The following is an 18,195-nucleotide window of genomic DNA, read 5'->3' as shown; positions in this document are numbered from 1 at the left end:
TTGCCAGGTCTGTAAACTACAGAGATTGGACACAGTGTTGCCAGGTCTTTAAACTACAGAGATTGGACACAGTGTTGCCAGGTCTTTAAACTACAGAGATTGGACACAGTGTTGCCAGGTCTTTAAACTACAGAGATTGGACACAGTGTTGCCAGGTCTTTAAACTACAGAGATTGGACACAGTGTTGCCAGGTCTTTAAACTACAGAGATTGGACACAGTGTTGCCAGGTCTGTAAACTACAGAGATTGGACACAGTGTTGCCAGGTCTTTAAACTACAGAGATTGGACAGTGTTGCCAGGTCTGTAAACTACAGAGATTGGACACAGTGTTGCCAGGTCTTTAAACTACAGAGATTGGACAGTGTTGCCAGGTCTTTAAACTACAGAGATTGGACACAGTGTTGCCAGGTCTTTAAACTACAGAGATTGTACACAGTGTTGCCAGGTCTTTAAACTACAGAGATTGGACAGTGTTGCCAGGTCTTTAAACTACAGAGATTGGACACAGTGTTGCCAGGTCTTTAAACTACAGAGATTGGACAGTGTTGCCAGGTCTTTAAACTACAGAGATTGGACACAGTGTTGCCAGGTCTTTAAACTACAGAGATTGTACACAGTGTTGCCAGGTCTTTAAACTACAGAGATTGGACAGTGTTGCCAGGTCTTTAAACTACAGAGATTGGACACAGTGTTGCCAGGTCTTTAAACTACAGAGATTGGACAGTGTTGCCAGGTCTTTAAACTACAGAGATTGGACACAGTGTTGCCAGGTCTTTAAACTACAGAGATTGGACAGTGTTGCCAGGTATTTAAACTACAGAGATTGGACACAGTGTTGCCAGGTCTTTAAACTACAGAGATTGGACAGTGTTGCCAGGTCTTTAAACTACAGAGATTGGACACAGTGTTGCCAGGTCTTTAAACTACAGAGATTGGACACAGTGTTGCCAGGTCTTTAAACTACAGAGATTGGACACAGTGTTGCCAGGTCTTTAAACTACAGAGATTAGTTCTACATTGAATCCAAAAGGGTTCTACGTAGAACCAAATAGGGTTCTACCTGAAACTCCCAAAAATATTTTCCTATGTAAACAGCTGAAGAACCGTTTAGGTTCCCTTCTTTTCTAAGTGTAGCATAGTGCCATACTGTATTTGTGTTCATCTTAACTGGACACATTACTGGATTCATAGTCCGTGACTGCACCTGAAATTCCCTTTATAGTGCACTCCTTCTCCCTTTATAGTGCACTCCTTTACCCTTTATGGTGCACTCCTTTTCCCTTTATAGTGCACTCCTTCTCCCTTTATAGTGCACTCCTTCTCCCTTTATAGTGCACTCCTTCTCCCTTTATAGTGCACTCCTTCTCCCTTTATAGTGCACTCCGTTTCCCTTTATAGTGCACTCCTTCTCCCTTTATAGTGCACTCCTTCTCCCTTTATAGTGCACTCCTTCTCCCTTCATAGTGCACTCCTTTACCCTTTATAGTGCACTCCTTTTCCCTTTACAGTGCACTCCTTTTCCCTTTATAGTGCACTCCTTCTCCCTTTATAGTGCACTCCTTCTCCCTTTATAGTGCACTCCTTTACCCTTAATAGTGCACTCCTTTACCCTTTATAGTGCACTCCTTCTCCCTTTATAGTGCACTCCTTCTCCCTTTATAGTGCACTCCTTTACCCTTAATAGTGCACTCCTTTACCCTTTATAGTGCACTCCTTCTCCCTTTATAGTGCACTCCTTCTCCCTTTATAGTGCACTCCTTTTTCCTTTATAGTGCACTCCTTCTCCCTTTATAGTACACTATTTATGACCAAAGCCCAAGTAGGGTGGCAGGTAGCCTAGCGGTTAAGAGGTTGGGCCAGTAACTGAAAGGTTGCTGGCTCGAATCCCCGAGATGACTAGGTGAAAAATCTGTCGATGTGCCCTTGGGCAAGGCACTTAACCCTAGTTGCTCCTATAAGTTGCTCTGGATAAAAATGTAGGGCACTATATAGGGTCCCATTTGGGACGCATTCCTTGACTGTAGGTTAACCCTTATTAAAGGTGACTGCTTGGAAAACCAATGCACTAAACCAGCCAGCTACTTAGAAAATATCCTTTTAAGAACTTATCAGAGCTCCACCGCCTCTCTGGAACATCCAGCAGAGTAGATAGATACACTTTGTAAAGCTATTGATTATTATCACCCTAATGTGAAAATCCATTCGCAAAGGAAGACACAAGCTTTTTCCCCCAGCAGGATTTCCATTTCATTAACTTCTCCCTTTTACTTCCTTGCTGTTCTTCACTATCTTTCATCTCTCCACTGTTGCCTCTCAACCGATCCCTGAGACTGTGGAGCAGACCTGGGTTCAACTAGTATGTGTTTTCTTTCACACACTTTGAGTGTTTGATTTGAGCCTGCCTGGAGTGCCAGCTAGGTGGGGTTTGCACTTTTGGTACTATTATATTGGTCCCGTTGCTCTACGCCAGGTCAATCAGGCTCATTTGAAATATTTGAAAGAAAACAGATACTATTTGAAACCAGGTCTGATGCCCTGAAGTTTTGTATCCTTTACACACATCTGTGCCAACATGATCCTTACTGTGCTGGCCATATCAAACGCCATCCTTTCAAACAAGAACAAGTGTCCAGCAACAACGGTCCATGTGAATGACTAACCAGGCCAGTGCAGTACAGCTCGGCACGGCTCAGTAGTGTGAAACGGTTATTAGAGTACTGTATGTATGGGTCTAACCTTCCTCTACACAGCAGGACCTGTCACACTGTATGTCTTATATGCTTCACAGGAGGTTGGTGGCACCTTAATTGGGGAGGACGGGCTTGCTGTAATGGCCGGAGTGGAATCAGTGGAATGGTATCAAACACAACAAACATATGGTTTCCATGGTTTCCATGTGTTTGATGTCATTCCATTCGCTCCGTTCCAGTCATTATTATGAGCCGTCCTCCCCTCAGCAGCCTCCTGTGATACGCATGTATTATGTATAACTATAATGTTATATATTATATATAACATATTGTGTCTATATCTTACCATCATCACACAGCAGGCCCTGTCTTCCATAAGGGCAGAGACACACAGCTTCCTGGTGGGACTTGGGGATACAGGTGGCTCCGTGACCACAGGGGCTCCACTCACAGGCTGTGAACTGGCAGAGCCGACCAGAGTAGAGAGGAGGGCACTCACAGAACCAGTCCTCTGCATCACTATACACAGGGAGAGATAGAGACAGACACACACAGAGAGGAGAGATCATTAGGACCAAGGGGAAATGGACCCTGGTAGTTCTAGTGATGTGTTTCTATCTAGGAGAGAGAGAGAGAGAGAGAGACAGAGAGAGAGAGAGAGAGAGAGAGAGAGACAGAGAGACAGAGAGAGAGAGAGAGAGAGAGAGAGAGAGAGAGACAGAGAGACAGAGAGACAGAGAGACAGAGAGAGAGAGAGAGAGAGAGAGAGAGAGAGAGAGAGAGAGAGAGAGAGAGAGAGAGATAATAAAAAAATCAACAACTTCATGAATGAAAACACTGTATTAAACTCTGTGATGAATCAATAGAGACGAGTTAAGACATGAACAATATCTCCATCAGTCCCAGATGGAACACATCCAGTATGAATCCATACTGGAGCTCTGCAGAAAGGAGCTGCCGCGTTAGAAGGATGGACTGGCTGGTTGAGGAGATGGACAGGTGTTATGTCATAGATTTAATTCAGATAACACATCAGATTCAACAGCAGGTGTGTGTGTGTGTGTGTGTGTGTGTGTCTGTGTGCGCGCGCATGTACATATGTGTGTGTGTGTTCTGCCTCTTTCAGCTCCTTACAAAAATGTAAACACATCTGCGCTTTCAGTGAATGCAGATAATAACCACTGTCCCAAACGGCACCCGATTCCCTATGAGTCCTGGTCAAAAGTAGTGCTCTATATAGGGAATAGGGCACCATTTAGGATGCACATAATAACCTGCAGGAAACCAATGATTGGGAGTGGTTGAGCAAACATATGGCCCAAAAAGTATACACATGACTCTCCTACCCTATCCCCTTCTCCTTTTCTCAATTCATATTCATGCGGTTGCTTTATCTCTGGGTTGGAGAGGAAGTGGAGGCTAGGCTAGTCATATTATTTACACTTCATAAGCTCCTCTGTAAGAGGCACACACTTTTCAAAGGTATAATATCAGATAGAGAAGGCATTGGTGGGGTTTCACGTCTATAAATGAATAATGGGCCGTGAGCAGCCAGCACTGCTGGATGTATTTTCCTTCACTTTCTCCTCCAGAAACGGGCTTCTAGAAATGAAATATTTACCTTCTGTCGCTGGAATTTAGAACTGTTGGAATGACTGTATGGAACGCGGCTTAGAAGGAAGGGAAATAGACTGTACAGTCGAGTCTTGTTTTCAGCATATATGTCACACTGACTGTTAACGGTGGTAAATATTATCAGTCAAATAGCATCCTAACCCCTAATATAGTGGCCCTACTTCTGCCACTATTTCTGTCACTACTTGAGAACTTGAAACAGCGAGTGTCCTCTTTGATGATCTTCTTCATCTCCTTCCATGTGGTGGTCAGTGTGATCATGACGGTCTCGTCCCAGCTTCAGGTCAAAGGAAGTGCACTATATAGGGAATAAGGAGCCACCTGGGACGCGGGAATGAATGACCCAGTAATGTTTCTCAATGTGAACAGACGTAATTCACACACTTATTTAAATAACAGCTGATGACTTGTTACAATGAATATTAAACTAAATTATGACATAGTAGGCAGTACATTTTCCTTTTAAGAATTTGCTAAACGTTTTAATCTATTTTCATTAAAATATGAATGATATTTATTTAACATAGTAAATGTTACCATATTAACATGTTAATCTCATGTGTACTGTAGATCTAAGACAGTGGCAGGTCACAGGAAGCTTCTGAAACACCACCCTAACATAGATATTATGCATAATACTGTATGTAGTTCACTATATAGGGAATATGGTGCCAAACTCACTGCACTATATAGGGAATATGGTGCCAAACTCACTGCACTATATAGGGAATATGGTGCCAAACTCACTGCACTATATAGGGAATATGGTGCCAAACTCACTGCACTATATAGGGAATATGGTGCCAAACTCACTGCACTATATAGGGAATATGGTGCCAAACTCACTGCACTATATAGGGAATATGGTGCCTAACTCACTGCACTATATAGGGAATATGGTGCCAAACTCACTGCACTATATAGGGAATATGGTGCCAAACTCACTGCACTATATAGGGAATATGGTGCCAAACTCACTGCACTATATAGGGAATATGGTGCCAAACTCACTGCACTATATAGGGAATATGGTGCCAAACTCACTGCACTATATAGGGAATATGGTGCCAAACTTACTGCACTATATAGGGAATACGGTGCCAAACTCACTGCACTATATAGGGAATATGGCGCTAAACTCACTGCACTATATAGGGAATATGGTGCCAAACTCACTGCACTATATAGGGAATATGGTGCCAAACTCACTGCACTATATAGGGAATATGGTGCCAAACTCACTGCACTATATAGGGAATATGGTGCCAAACTCACTGCACTATATAGGGAATATGGTGTCAAACTCACTGCACTATATAGGGAATATGGTGCCAAACTTAGTGCACTATATAGGGAATATGGTCCCAAACTTAGTGCACTATATAGGGAATATGGTGCCAAACTTAGTGCACTATATAGGGAATATGGTGCCAAACTTAGTGCACTATATAGGGAATATGGTGCCAAACTTAGTGCACTATATAGGGAATATGGTCCCAAACTCACTGCACTATATAGAGAATATGGTGCCAAACTCACTGCACTATATAGGGAATATGGTGCCAAACTTAGTGCACTATATAGGGAATATGGTCCCAAACTTAGTGCACTATATAGGGAATATGGTGCCAAACTCACTGCACTATATAGGGAATATGGTCCCAAACTTAGTGCACTATATAGGGAATATGGTGCCAAACTTAGTGCACTATATAGGGAATATGGTGCCAAACTCACTGCACTATATAGGGAATATGGTCCCAAACTTAGTGCACTATATAGAGAAAGGGGTGCCATTTCAGACGTATACACAGTGTTTAGGGTCAGCAGGAACTAATGATGACACGATCATCAGCTGTAAGGTCAGTGTCCTGCTTTATGGACCTCCGTTAAACATCATGTCCATTCTGATTGAGCTTTAACACACTGCTCAGTCAGGTGGTAGGCTTTAAGTGTTAACCACTCATGTGGCTCCTGCAGGATTAAGTGACCGCCACTCTCTTCACTGGCAACTAAATGTGTCTGACCTGTTATCTAAAAACTGCCACATGATGGTATGTCTGACCTGTTATCTAAAAACTGCCACATGATGGTATGTCTGACCTGTTATCTAAAAACTGCCACATGATGAACACGTATGTCTGTGTTAAAACGTGTTCAGTGTAATATACAGTACATAGTCTACTTTAACTGGGGCATGTTGGATTTGTATACAAAATACACTATATATACACAAAAGTAGTGGACACCCCTTCAAATGTATGGATTTGGCTATTTCAGTCACACCCGTTGCTAACAGGTGTATAAAATCAAGCCATGCAATCTCCATAGACAAACATTGGCAGTAGAATGGCCTTACTGAAGAGCTCAGTGACTTTCAATGTGGCACCGTCATAAGATGCCACCTTTGGGGCGGCAGGGTAGCCTAGTGGTTAGAGTGTTGGACTAGTAACCGGAAGGTTAACAGGCAGTTAACCGACTGTTCCTAGGCCGTCATTGTAAATAATAATTTGTTCTTAACTGACTTGCCTGGTTAAATAAAGGTTAAAAAAAAGAAAAAAAGATGCCACCTTTCCAATAAGTCAGTTCGTCAAATTTCTGCTCTGATATAGCTGCCTCGGTCACCTATAAGTGCTGTTATTGTAAGTGGAAACGTCTAGGAACAACAACTGCTCAGCCGTGAGGTGGTAGCCCACACAAGCTCATAGAACGGCATCGCAGAGTGCTACAATGATTAGCGCGTAAAAAATGTCTGTCTTCGGTCGGAACACTCACTACCGAGTTCCAAACTGTCTCTGGAAGCAACGTCACCACAAGGACTGTTCGGGAGCTTGATGAAGTGGGGTTCCATGGCCGAGCAGCCGCACACAAGTCTAACATCACCACACCCAATGATAAGCGTCGGCTGGAGTGGTGTAAAGTTTGCCGCCATTGGACTCTGGAGCAGTGGAAACACGTTCTCTGGGGTGATGAATCACGCTTCACCATCTGGCAGTCCGACGGACGAATCTGGGTTTGACAGATGCCAGGAGAACGCTACCTGCCTCAATGCATAGTGCCAACTGTAAAGTTTGGCGGAGGAGGAATAATGGTCTGGGGTTAAGTGAAATCTTTATGCTACAGCATACAATGACACTCTAGACAATTCCATGCTTCCAACTTTGTGGCAAATGTTTGGGGAAGGCCCTTTCCTGTTTCAGCATGAGAATGCCCCCGTGCACAAAGCGAGGTCCATACCGAAATGGTTTGTTGAGATCGGTGTGGAAGAACTTGACTGGCCTGCACAGAGCCCTTACTTCAACCCCATAAACACCTTAGGGATGAATTGGAACACCGACTGCGAGCCAGGCCTGATTGCCCAACATCAGTGCCCACCCCCTCTAATGCTCTGAATGGGCTGAATGGAAGCAAGTCCCCGCAGCAATGTTCCAACATCTAGTGGAAAGCCTTCCCAGAAAAGTGGAGACTGTTATAGCACACAGCTATTACATAGAACATGTCTGTAAGAAGACAAAGATAGCGTATCTCTCTAAGATAAGCAGATGTCTGCCAAACCCCAATACCATGATGACCTTATTATATCGGACATTCGACTCTGTCTACGTCCCAAATGGCACCCTATTACATGTATAGTGCACTACTTTTGACCAGGGGTCTGGCAGGGAATAGGGTCCCATTAGGGAGGCAGCCTCTACTAATGAAGTGGCAGTTGTAAGGCTCAATTGTAAGACATGTCAGATGATGACTGCAGTCCAATACACTCTGTGAAATGCTGCCATGGTCGTTATTTGTCATTAATACAATGATTGTGGTGATTGATTATGTAGACAGACAGACAGGATAATGTAGTAGACCTCACCCAAGCCGTCTGCCTATATATGGGGGTTGTGTATTTTCCAATAGGATGTAGTGTATTTTCCAATAGGATGGTGTGTATTTTTCAATAATATGTTGTGTATTTTCCAATAGGATGTTGTGTATTTTCCTATAGGATGTTGTGTATTTTCCAATAATATGTTGTGTATTTTCCTATAGGATGTTGTGTATTTTCCTATAGGATGTTGTATATTTTCCTATAGGATGTTGTGTATTTTCCTATAGGATGTAGTGTATTTTCCTGTAGGATGTTGTGTATTTTCCTATAGGATGTTGTGTATTTTCCTCTAGGATGTTGTGTATTTTCCTATAGGTTGTTGTATATTTTCCAATAGGATGTTGTATATTTTCCAATAGGATGTTGTATATTTTCCAATAGGATGTTGTGTATTTTCCTGTAGGATGTTGTGCATTTTCCTATAGGATGTTGTGTATTTTCCAATAGGATGTTGTGTATTTTCCTATAGGATGTTGTGTATTTTCCTGTAGGATGTTGTGTATTTTCCAATAGGATGTTGTATATTTTCCAATAGGATGTTGTGTATTTTCCTATAGGATGTTGTGTATTTTCCTGTAGGATGTTGTGTATTGTCCAATAGGATGTTGTATATTTTCCTATAGGATGTAGTGTTTTTCCAATAGGATGTTGTATATTTTCCTGTAGGATGTTGTATATTTTCCTATAGGATGTTGTATATTTTCCTGTAGGATGTTGTGTATTTTCCAATAGGATGTTGTGTATTTTCCTGTAGGATGTTGTGTATTTTCCTGTAGGATGTTGTGTATTTTCCTATAGGATGTTGTATATTTTCCTATAGGATGTTGTGTATTTTCCTGTAGGATGTTGTGTATTTTCCAATAGGATGTTGTGTATTTTCCTATAGGATGTTGTGTATTTTCCTGTAGGATGTTGTGTATTTTCCAATAGGATGTTGTATATTTTCCAATAGGATGTTGTGTATTTTCCTATAGGATGTTGTGTATTTTCCTGTAGGATGTTGTTTATTGTCCAATAGGATGTTGTATATTTTCCTATAGGATGTAGTGTATTTTACAATAGGATGTAGTGTATTTTCCAATAGGATGTTGTATATTTTCCAATAGGATGTTGTATATTTTCCTGTAGGATGTTGTATATTTTCCTATAGGATGTTGTATATTTTCCTGTAGGATGTTGTGTATTTTCCAATAGGATGTTGTATATTTTCCTGTAGGATGTTGTGTATTTTCCAATAGGATGTTGTGTATTTTCCTGTAGGATGTTGTATATTTTCCAATAGGATGTTGTATATTTTCCTGTAGGATGTTGTATATTTTCCTATAGGATGTTGTATATTTTCCTGTAGGATGTTGTGTATTTTCCAATAGGATGTTGTGTATTTTCCTGTAGGATGTTGTGTATTTTCCTGTAGGATGTTGTGTATTTTCCTGTAGGATGTTGTGTATTTTCCTATAGGATGTTGTATATTTTCCTGTAGGATGTTGTGTATTTTCCTATAGGATGTTGTATATTTTCCTATAGGATGTTGTATATTTTCCTATAGGATGTTGTGTATTTTCCTGTAGGATGTTGTGTATTTTCCTGTAGGATGTTGTGTATTTTCCAATAGGATGTTGTATATTTTCCAATAGGATGTTGTATATTTTCCTGTAGGATGTTGTATATTTTCCTGTAGGATGTTGTATATTTTCCTATAGGATGTTGTATATTTTCCTGTAGGATGTTGTGTATTTTCCAATAGGATGTTGTGTATTTTCCTGTAGGATGTTGTGTATTTTCCTGTAGGATGTTGTGTATTTTCCTATAGGATGTTGTATATTTTCCTATAGGATGTTGTGTATTTTGCTGTAGGATGTTGTGTATTTTCCTATAGGATGTTGTATATTTTCCTATAGGATGTTGTATATTTTCCTATAGGATGTTGTGTATTTTCCTATAGGATGTTGTATATTTTCCTGTAGGATGTTGTGTATTTTCCTATAGGATGTTGTATATTTTCCTATAGGATGTTGTATATTTTCCTATAGGATGTTGTGTATTTTCCTGTAGGATGTTGTGTATTTTCCTGTAGGATGTTGTGTATTTTCCAATAGGATGTTGTATATTTTCCTGTAGGATGTTGTATATTTTCCTGTAGGATGTTGTATATTTTCCTGTAGGATGTTGTATATTTTCCTATAGGATGTTGTATATTTTCCTGTAGGATGTTGTGTATTTTCCAATAGGATGTTGTGTATTTTCCTGTAGGATGTTGTGTATTTTCCTGTAGGATGTTGTGTATTTTCCTATAGGATGTTGTATATTTTCCTATAGGATGTTGTGTATTTTGCTGTAGGATGTTGTGTATTTTCCTATAGGATGTTGTATATTTTCCTATAGGATGTTGTGTATTTTCCTGTAGGATGTTGTGTATGTTCCTGTAGGATGTTGTGTATTTTCCTATAGGATGTTGTATATTTTCCAATAGGATGTTGTATATTTTCCAATAGGATGTTGTATATTTTCCTGTAGGATGTTGTATATTTTCCAGTAGGATGTTGTATATTTTCCAGTAGGATGTTGTGTATTTTCCTGTAGGATGTTGTGTATTTTCCTATAGGATGTTGTATATTTTCCTATAGGATGTTGTATATTTTCCAGTAGGATGTTGTATATTTTCCAGTAGGATGTTGTATATTTTCCAATGGGATGTTGTATATTTTCCAGTAGGATGTTGTGTATTTTCCTGTAGGATGTTGTGTATTTTCCTATAGGATGTTGTATATTTTCCTATAGGATGTTGTATATTTTCCTATAGGATGTTGTGTATTTTCCTCTAGGATGTTGTGTATTTTCCTCTAGGTTGTTGTATATTTTCCTATAGGATGTTGTGTATTTTCCTATAGGATGTTGTATATTTTCCTATAGTATGTTGTGTATTTTCCTCTAGGATGTTGTGTATTTTCCTCTAGGTTGTTGTATATTTTCCTATAGGATGTTGTGTATTTTCCTATAGCATGTTGTATATTTTCCTATAGGATGTTGTGTATTTTCCTATAGGATGTTGTGTATTTTCCTATAGGATGTTGTATATTTTCCTATAGGATGTTGTATATTTTCCTATAGGATGTTGTATATTTTCCTATAGGATGTTGTGTATTTTCCTATAGGATGTTGTGTATTTTCCTATAGGATGTAGTGTATTTTCCAATAGGATGTTGTATATTTTCCAATAGGATGTTGTGTATTTTCTAATAGGATGTTGTGTATTTTCCTATAGGATGTTGTTAATATCTGTTATGTGTGTTGTGTGGTTTTCATGCACTACTTTCAGCCTGAACTTTAGATTGTTTATGTGCTGCATGGCGCTGAACAGTAGTTACTTGAACTGCATCTTACAATACATGATTGTCTGGAAGGCATTACATTTACAGTATGTGGTTAGAGTTCAGAATGACGTTGTGTATATTGGCGTCTTATTCCACCACTGCAGGGCCAGCGATAAACATCCTGGAGCTTTAGCTGGGCAGTACTATATACAGACGCGTTCTTAATCTTTTGACTCAGTGCCCAGCCAAAACGTAAAGTTACCACTGTTACGGTGACCAAGGCCAACTAAACAGCTAAAGTTTCCCTGTAGCAGTTTCAGCGAGTCAAAGCTGCAGAATCCGAAGCGGGAAACCGTGCTAGATGGATGGGTCATGATTCTGTTGAACCGAGAACAAAACCTCATGACCAGCTATAACCGTCCACCTCCGCTTTACATTTCCCTGCTATGATCCAGCAGGGGTTTGTTTCAACAGGGTTATTTGACATGTTTTATAAAATCACCCGTGGTACTGACAGCTTATTATTTTTACTCGTCAAATGTGTGTGTGTTGGAGAACACTGTGAAATATGGAGAACATCTTAACCCAGTTTGATCATGACCTCGGTAGCTATGCCTCACAGTGACTCAATTTGACAAGTTTCAGGGAGTGAATGTATGGTATAGTTTTATAATGTAGGGTGCAGTTTGTGTTTCATGAGGAAAATGAATGTATCATTGAAATGAATACTGCATTCTGAATCCATTCTGAATGCAAAGTAAAACCTTTGGGCGGATATTTTTGTTTTTGTACATTTTATCTCAAAAGTGTTTGCAATAAGTAGGTGATCAAGCCAAACTGACTAAGGCAATAGACTACAAAGCTAAATCCCATCAAGAGCTGCATTTACACCAATTTGCACTTATTTTGAAGCCTTGAGACAACTGAGACATGGGATTGTGTATGTGTGCCACTCAGAGGGGGAATGGGCAAGACAAAATATTTAAATGCCTTTGAACGGGGTGTTGTAGTAGGTGCCAGGCGCACCGGTGTGTGTCAAGAACTGCAATGCTACTGGGCTTTTTACGCTCAACAGTTTCCTGTTTGTATCAAGAATGGTTCACCACCCAAAGGACATCCAGCCAACTTGATACAACTGTGGGAAGCATCAGAGTCAACATGGGTCAGCATCCCTGTAGGGGGGTGCAACTCTATATTAGAATGGTGTTTTTAATGATTGCTATACTCAGGTTATGACATTGGGCACCACACAACTTGATTACTGAGAGCTCATCTGACAGAGATATCATGTGCAGGCCAATCCATTATTCAGTAGTTAATCTGCTACTCAACAGCCTTTAATAATGAATAGCAGTGTGTTTGTTTGTGAGGTTCCTGTAACGTTCTTGTCCTTCTATGGGAGAGGAGACTACAAGAAGTCCTTTATGTGTGGAACGGTGTGTTTGTGTGTGTGGAACGATGTATTTGTGTGTGTGGAACGGTGTATTTGTGTGTGTGCAACGGCGTGTTTGTGTGTGTGGAACAGTGTGTTTGTGTGTGTGAAACAGGGTGTGTTTGTGTGTGTGAAACAGGGTGTGTTTGTGTGTGTGAAACAGGGTGTGTTTGTGTGTATGGAACGGTGTGTTTGTGTACGTGCATGTGTGTGGGTTCACACACAGATAATATGATATGTGTGTATGTGATTTACATATTCACATATTCACTAAACATAAACACACTTTGTAATCAAATGATTGCGTGAAGGTAAAAATGGGAAAACCCTTTTGTTACCACCCATATTTAATGTAATCAAGCCTCTGATTACAGCAATTAAGAGCTAAAGTGTGTGTCAACACTACCACATCCCCTTATCCATCCACACCTTCACTACATCTGGTAGCCATTCCACCCCAGCCAGCCAGCCAGTCAGGCACCATCCAGCCACCAGCCAGCCAGGCAACAGCCAGCGAGGCACCAGCCAGCCAACCAGCCAGGCACCAGCCAGGCACCAGCTAGCCACCAGCCAGCCAGCTAGCCAGCCAGCCAGGCAGCCAGCCAGTCAGGCAGCCAGGCAGCCAGCCAGCCAGTCAGGCAGCCAGCCAGGCAGCCAGCCAGCCAACCAGCCAGGCACCATCTAGCCACCAGCCAGCCAGCTAGCCAGCCAGTCAGGCAGCCAGCCAGTCAGGCAGCCAGTCAGCCAGCCAGCCAGGCAGCCAGCCAGGCAGCCAGCCAGCCAGGCAGCCAGCCAGTCACCAGCAAAGCAGAGTTTTAACAAGACTTCTTCTGCTGCTTTATTAAAGAAGGTAACACTTTACAATAAGGTTCCTCAAGGATGTATTCGAAGTCCCTTATCTTTTGTGTGGATTCCTTGAATTTAGGACATTTCAAAACACAACAAACAGAATGAACATACCCATAAAATAACTTATTAAAACAGTAGCCAATTTATCTATAATTCAACTCCTACACTTCTTTTGAATGTATATGTCCTCCAGAATTCAAAGACGTTTCTGCAACCAACTCTTTAATGAGTCATTTTCTTTCTGAAGTATCCTAGGGGAACGTTGTACATCATCACTATAGGCTGCAGCATTGTCTGATTATAGGCCTGAGTTCCAAATGGTACCCTTTTCCCTTTATAGTGCACTACTTTGGACCAAAGACCTATGGGCATAGGGTGCCATTTGTAGGGAATAGGGTGCCATTTGGGACGTATACATAGTCTTTGTTGGTTCCTCATTGAGAATTCGGCCTAATGATTATTCCTAAGACCTTGAGTTGTTTCTTTTATAAACTACAGACAATGTGCAATGTTCAGTCTTAATAATAATAATTATTATTCACTGCAGGTAGATTGTATGTTTTCAAATTCTATAAGAATATATATATTTATATATATGTATGTTTTATATAGAGATTTTTATTACAAGTAGAATCCAAAGATGCTGAGCCGTAGACATTTATGATAAAACACAATTCTATCATTACATCTCAGTAATATGCAAATGTCGACAGGCTGTAGAAGACAGAACGATGACATTAAGACAGGAAGCAATCAAATCGCCAGCCATTATGCCCACAGCCAATACTTTAACCATCTGGTATTATGCCAGAGCCACCCGGGTCAATTGACTGAATGAAGATTGCTCTGTGAACTCTCTATAACCCTACACCAGCTATGGGGTCCAAGAGGGTTTGGCACCGTGATGGAATATAATTCACACTCATAATTAACAACGCTGACTGACGGTAGAGCTTTGCGTATGATGATCTGACCACAAAATATTATTAACCTGATTTTGTTCATTTGTGTTAAGTATTCAATTAGCAAAAATATATTTTAAAAATTGATTAACGATGTCAGCGTGTAGAGGGTAGAGACTCAATGTAACCTTAGCTATTTACTGAATTACCTACCAGGCTAGGATCCTGGTCAAAGACTCTTAAGATAGTGGATTGAAACATGGCTGATAGTATGAGTGGTAAGACTGTTAAGATAGTGGACTGAAACATGGCTGATAGTGTGAATGGTATGACTGTTAAGATAGTGGACTGAAACATGGCTGATAGTGTGAATGGTATGACTGTTAAGATAGTGGACTGAAACATGGTTGATAGTGTGAATGGTATGACTGTTAAGATAGTGGACTGAAACATGGCTGATAGTATTAATGGTAAGACTGTTAAGATAGTGGACTGAAACATGCCTGCTAGTGTTACTGTTAAGACAGTGGACTGAAACATGGCTGATAGTATTAATGGTATGACTGTTAAGATAGTGGACTGAAACATGGCTGATAGTGTGAATGGTATGACTGTTAAGATAGTGGACTGAAACATGGCTGATAGTATTAGTGGTATGACTGTTAAGACAGTGGACTGAAACATGGCTGATAGTATTAATGGTATGACTGTTAAGATAGTGGAATGAAACATGGCTGATAGTATTAGTGGTATGACTGTTAAGATAGTGGACTGAAACATGCCTGATAGTATGAATGGTATGAATCAATACACTGCGATATGGCCGGCCCTCTAGCCTCACATTACCATTAACCTTGATGTACCTGGACCTTCATTAAGAGTCCATTACTACTAATCAATGTAGGAAGATTTAAGTTTTTTAAGACCATTAGGTGACATTAAATAGAGCTGGTTAATTCAGTCTTTTACTTTTAGCTCTCAAAGACAGTATTTCAAAACACTAATATTGTTTTAAAGACGACTGAAATATCCACATGGGCATATCCTACCTGACACAGGTGCCTCCATTGCGGCAGGGCAGGTGCTGACAGACAGGTGTGTCACAGTTGTGGATGTTCCTCCCTCCCAGTGCCTCTCCTGCTATGTAGATGTCCTTATTGTTGACCTGCAGCTCCCTGATACAGCCTACAAAACCCGTCACCTCCCTGGTGCTGGCAGGCTGATCCCTATGGGAGGGGACGTCCCCCAGGAATATAGGCCCCAACGCTACCTGGAAGGATGTCACAAAGACAAATGTATGCACATGTTCAAAGGCAGGTAGGGAGGTAGCAGGGACACACACACACACACACACACACACACACACACACACACACACACACACACACTTCTATATACAGTCCATGTGCTTCACTGCATACTTCATTACATCACAGTTCCATGTAAACTACTACAGACATTTAGTCAGTTATGATACACTGACTGTACAAAACAGACTGACCAGGTGAATCCAGGTGAAAGTGAAGATCCCTTATTTATGTCTCTTGTTAAATCCACTTCAATCAGTGTAGAGGAAGGGGAGGAGACAGGTGAAATAATGATTTTTAAGCCTTGAGACAATTGAGACACGGATTGTGTATGTGTGTCATTCAGAGGGTGAATGGGCTAGACAACAAATGTAAGTGCCTTTGAACGGGGTCTGGTAGTAGGTGGTACCAGGCGCACCAGTTTGTGTTAAGAACCGCAACGCTGCTGGGTTTTTCACACTCAACAGTTTCCCGTGTGTATCAAGAATGGTACACCAGTCAAACAACATCCAGCCAACATGGGCCAGCATCCCTGTGGAAAGCTTTTGATACCTTGTAGATTCCAGGCTCCAACGAATTGAGGCTGTTCTGAGGGCAAAAAGGGGGGGGTGCAACTCAATATTAGGAAGGTGTTCCTAATGTCTGGTATACTCAGTGTAGACAAGACCTGCTATGGTAATCAACAATACAAATCTTCAGGTAAGGTAAAGTGTGCCTACGTCACAAATGGAACCCTGTTTTCTACATAGTGCACTACTTTTAGTGCACTACTCTTAGTGCACTACTTTTGACCAGAGCCCTATGGGAAGTAGTACATTATTTTGGGAATAGGGTGCCATTTAGGATGCAAATCAGGTGTTTTCTGGATGTGAATCCAGTGAACCGACAACTTATCCTCCTCAATTTAAAGCTGCAATAAGTACATTTTCTGGGCAACCCGACCAAATTCATAGATATGTCATTCTCATTGAAAGCAAGATAGATCTGTTCTATGTGCTCTATTTCTATGCATCCCAGTCTTAAGTTTAGTCTTTGCGCCTTTTATTTTCATTTTTTTTTTACACCAGCTTCAAAACAACTGAAAATACAATATTTTTGGATATAGAAAATATATTTCAAAGCGGTTTAGTACAATGATTCTCTACACAATACTTGCTTGTTTTGTTACATAAACTCAAATTAGGTGAACTATTTACATTTTAGCAAACCAGGAAATGGTGGAGCACTTTCTGCATAATGCATCTATAACAAGTGAGCTATAATTGTTTTGCTACAAAAAATAATATTGAAACTCAAGTTTGTTTGAAATCATTCATGCTAGACATGTTAGGCTTCAGAGTTATAACCTGAGGTATTTTCAGTTAGATAGATATGTACACTGAGTGTACAAACAGTAAGAACACCTTAATATTTAGTTGTACCCCCCCCCCCCCCCCTCAAACATTCTTGATACACACAGGAAACTGTGTAGCATGAAAAACCCAGCAGCATTGCAGTTCTTGACACAAACCGGTGCACCTGGCTACTACTACCATACCCCGTTCAAAGACACTTAAATATTTAGCCTTGTCCATTCACCCTCTGAATGGCACACATACACAATCCATGTTTCAATTGTCTCAAAGCTTAAAAAGCCTTATTTAACCTGTCCTCTTCTCTCATTTACATTGATTGAAGTGGATTTAACAAGTGACATCAATAAGGGATCATAGCTTTCACCTGGATTCACCTGGTCAGTCTAAGTCATGGAAAGAGCAGCTGTTTCATTGATTGAAGTGGATTTAACAAGTGACATCAATAAGGGATCATAGCTTTCACCTGGATTCACCTGGTCAGTCTAAGTCATGGAAAGAGCAGCTGTTCTTCATGTTTGTATAATGCATGTTTGTATAGTCCAGGGTCCATAGAGGCCACTATATAGGAAAAAGGGTGCCATGAAGCTCTTGAGTAAGATAACTGGGTTTACCTCTGACACAGGCTGGAACAAGGATTCCTCCTGACGTTTCACTGTTCCATTATCTACTGCTATTTCAATCATACATGACCCTCCACTCCTACCGACAGGCAGCCCATATCTGTGGAGAGAGAGGGAGGGAGGGAGGGAGGGAGGGAGGGAGGGAGGGAGGTAGAGGGATGAGAGAGAGAGAGAGAGAGAGAGAGAGAGAGAGAGAGAGAGAGAGAGAGGTCAGGAGA

The 18,195-nt window shown here is 40.8% G+C and overlaps 1 protein-coding gene across 1 annotated transcript in view; it reads right to left on the bottom strand.

Moving 5' to 3' along the window:
- LOC139381311 (eyes shut homolog) overlaps positions 1 to 18,195 on the bottom strand; it is a 254,785-nt gene that overhangs the window by 47,452 nt on the left and 189,138 nt on the right. The window contains exons 22-24 of the mRNA XM_071124763.1: positions 17,969 to 18,077; positions 15,745 to 15,965; positions 3,039 to 3,211 (exon numbers count right to left, since the gene is read on the bottom strand). Of these exons, the coding sequence (XP_070980864.1) occupies positions 3,039 to 3,211; positions 15,745 to 15,965; positions 17,969 to 18,077 (503 nt within the window). The remainder of the gene's footprint in view (positions 1 to 3,038; positions 3,212 to 15,744; positions 15,966 to 17,968; positions 18,078 to 18,195) is intronic.

The sequence above is a fragment of the Oncorhynchus clarkii genome, chromosome 23 (genome assembly GCF_045791955.1).
Source record: "Oncorhynchus clarkii lewisi isolate Uvic-CL-2024 chromosome 23, UVic_Ocla_1.0, whole genome shotgun sequence".
Taxonomy (NCBI): domain Eukaryota; kingdom Metazoa; phylum Chordata; class Actinopteri; order Salmoniformes; family Salmonidae; genus Oncorhynchus; species Oncorhynchus clarkii.
This window is presented reverse-complemented; position numbering and strand designations above follow the sequence as displayed.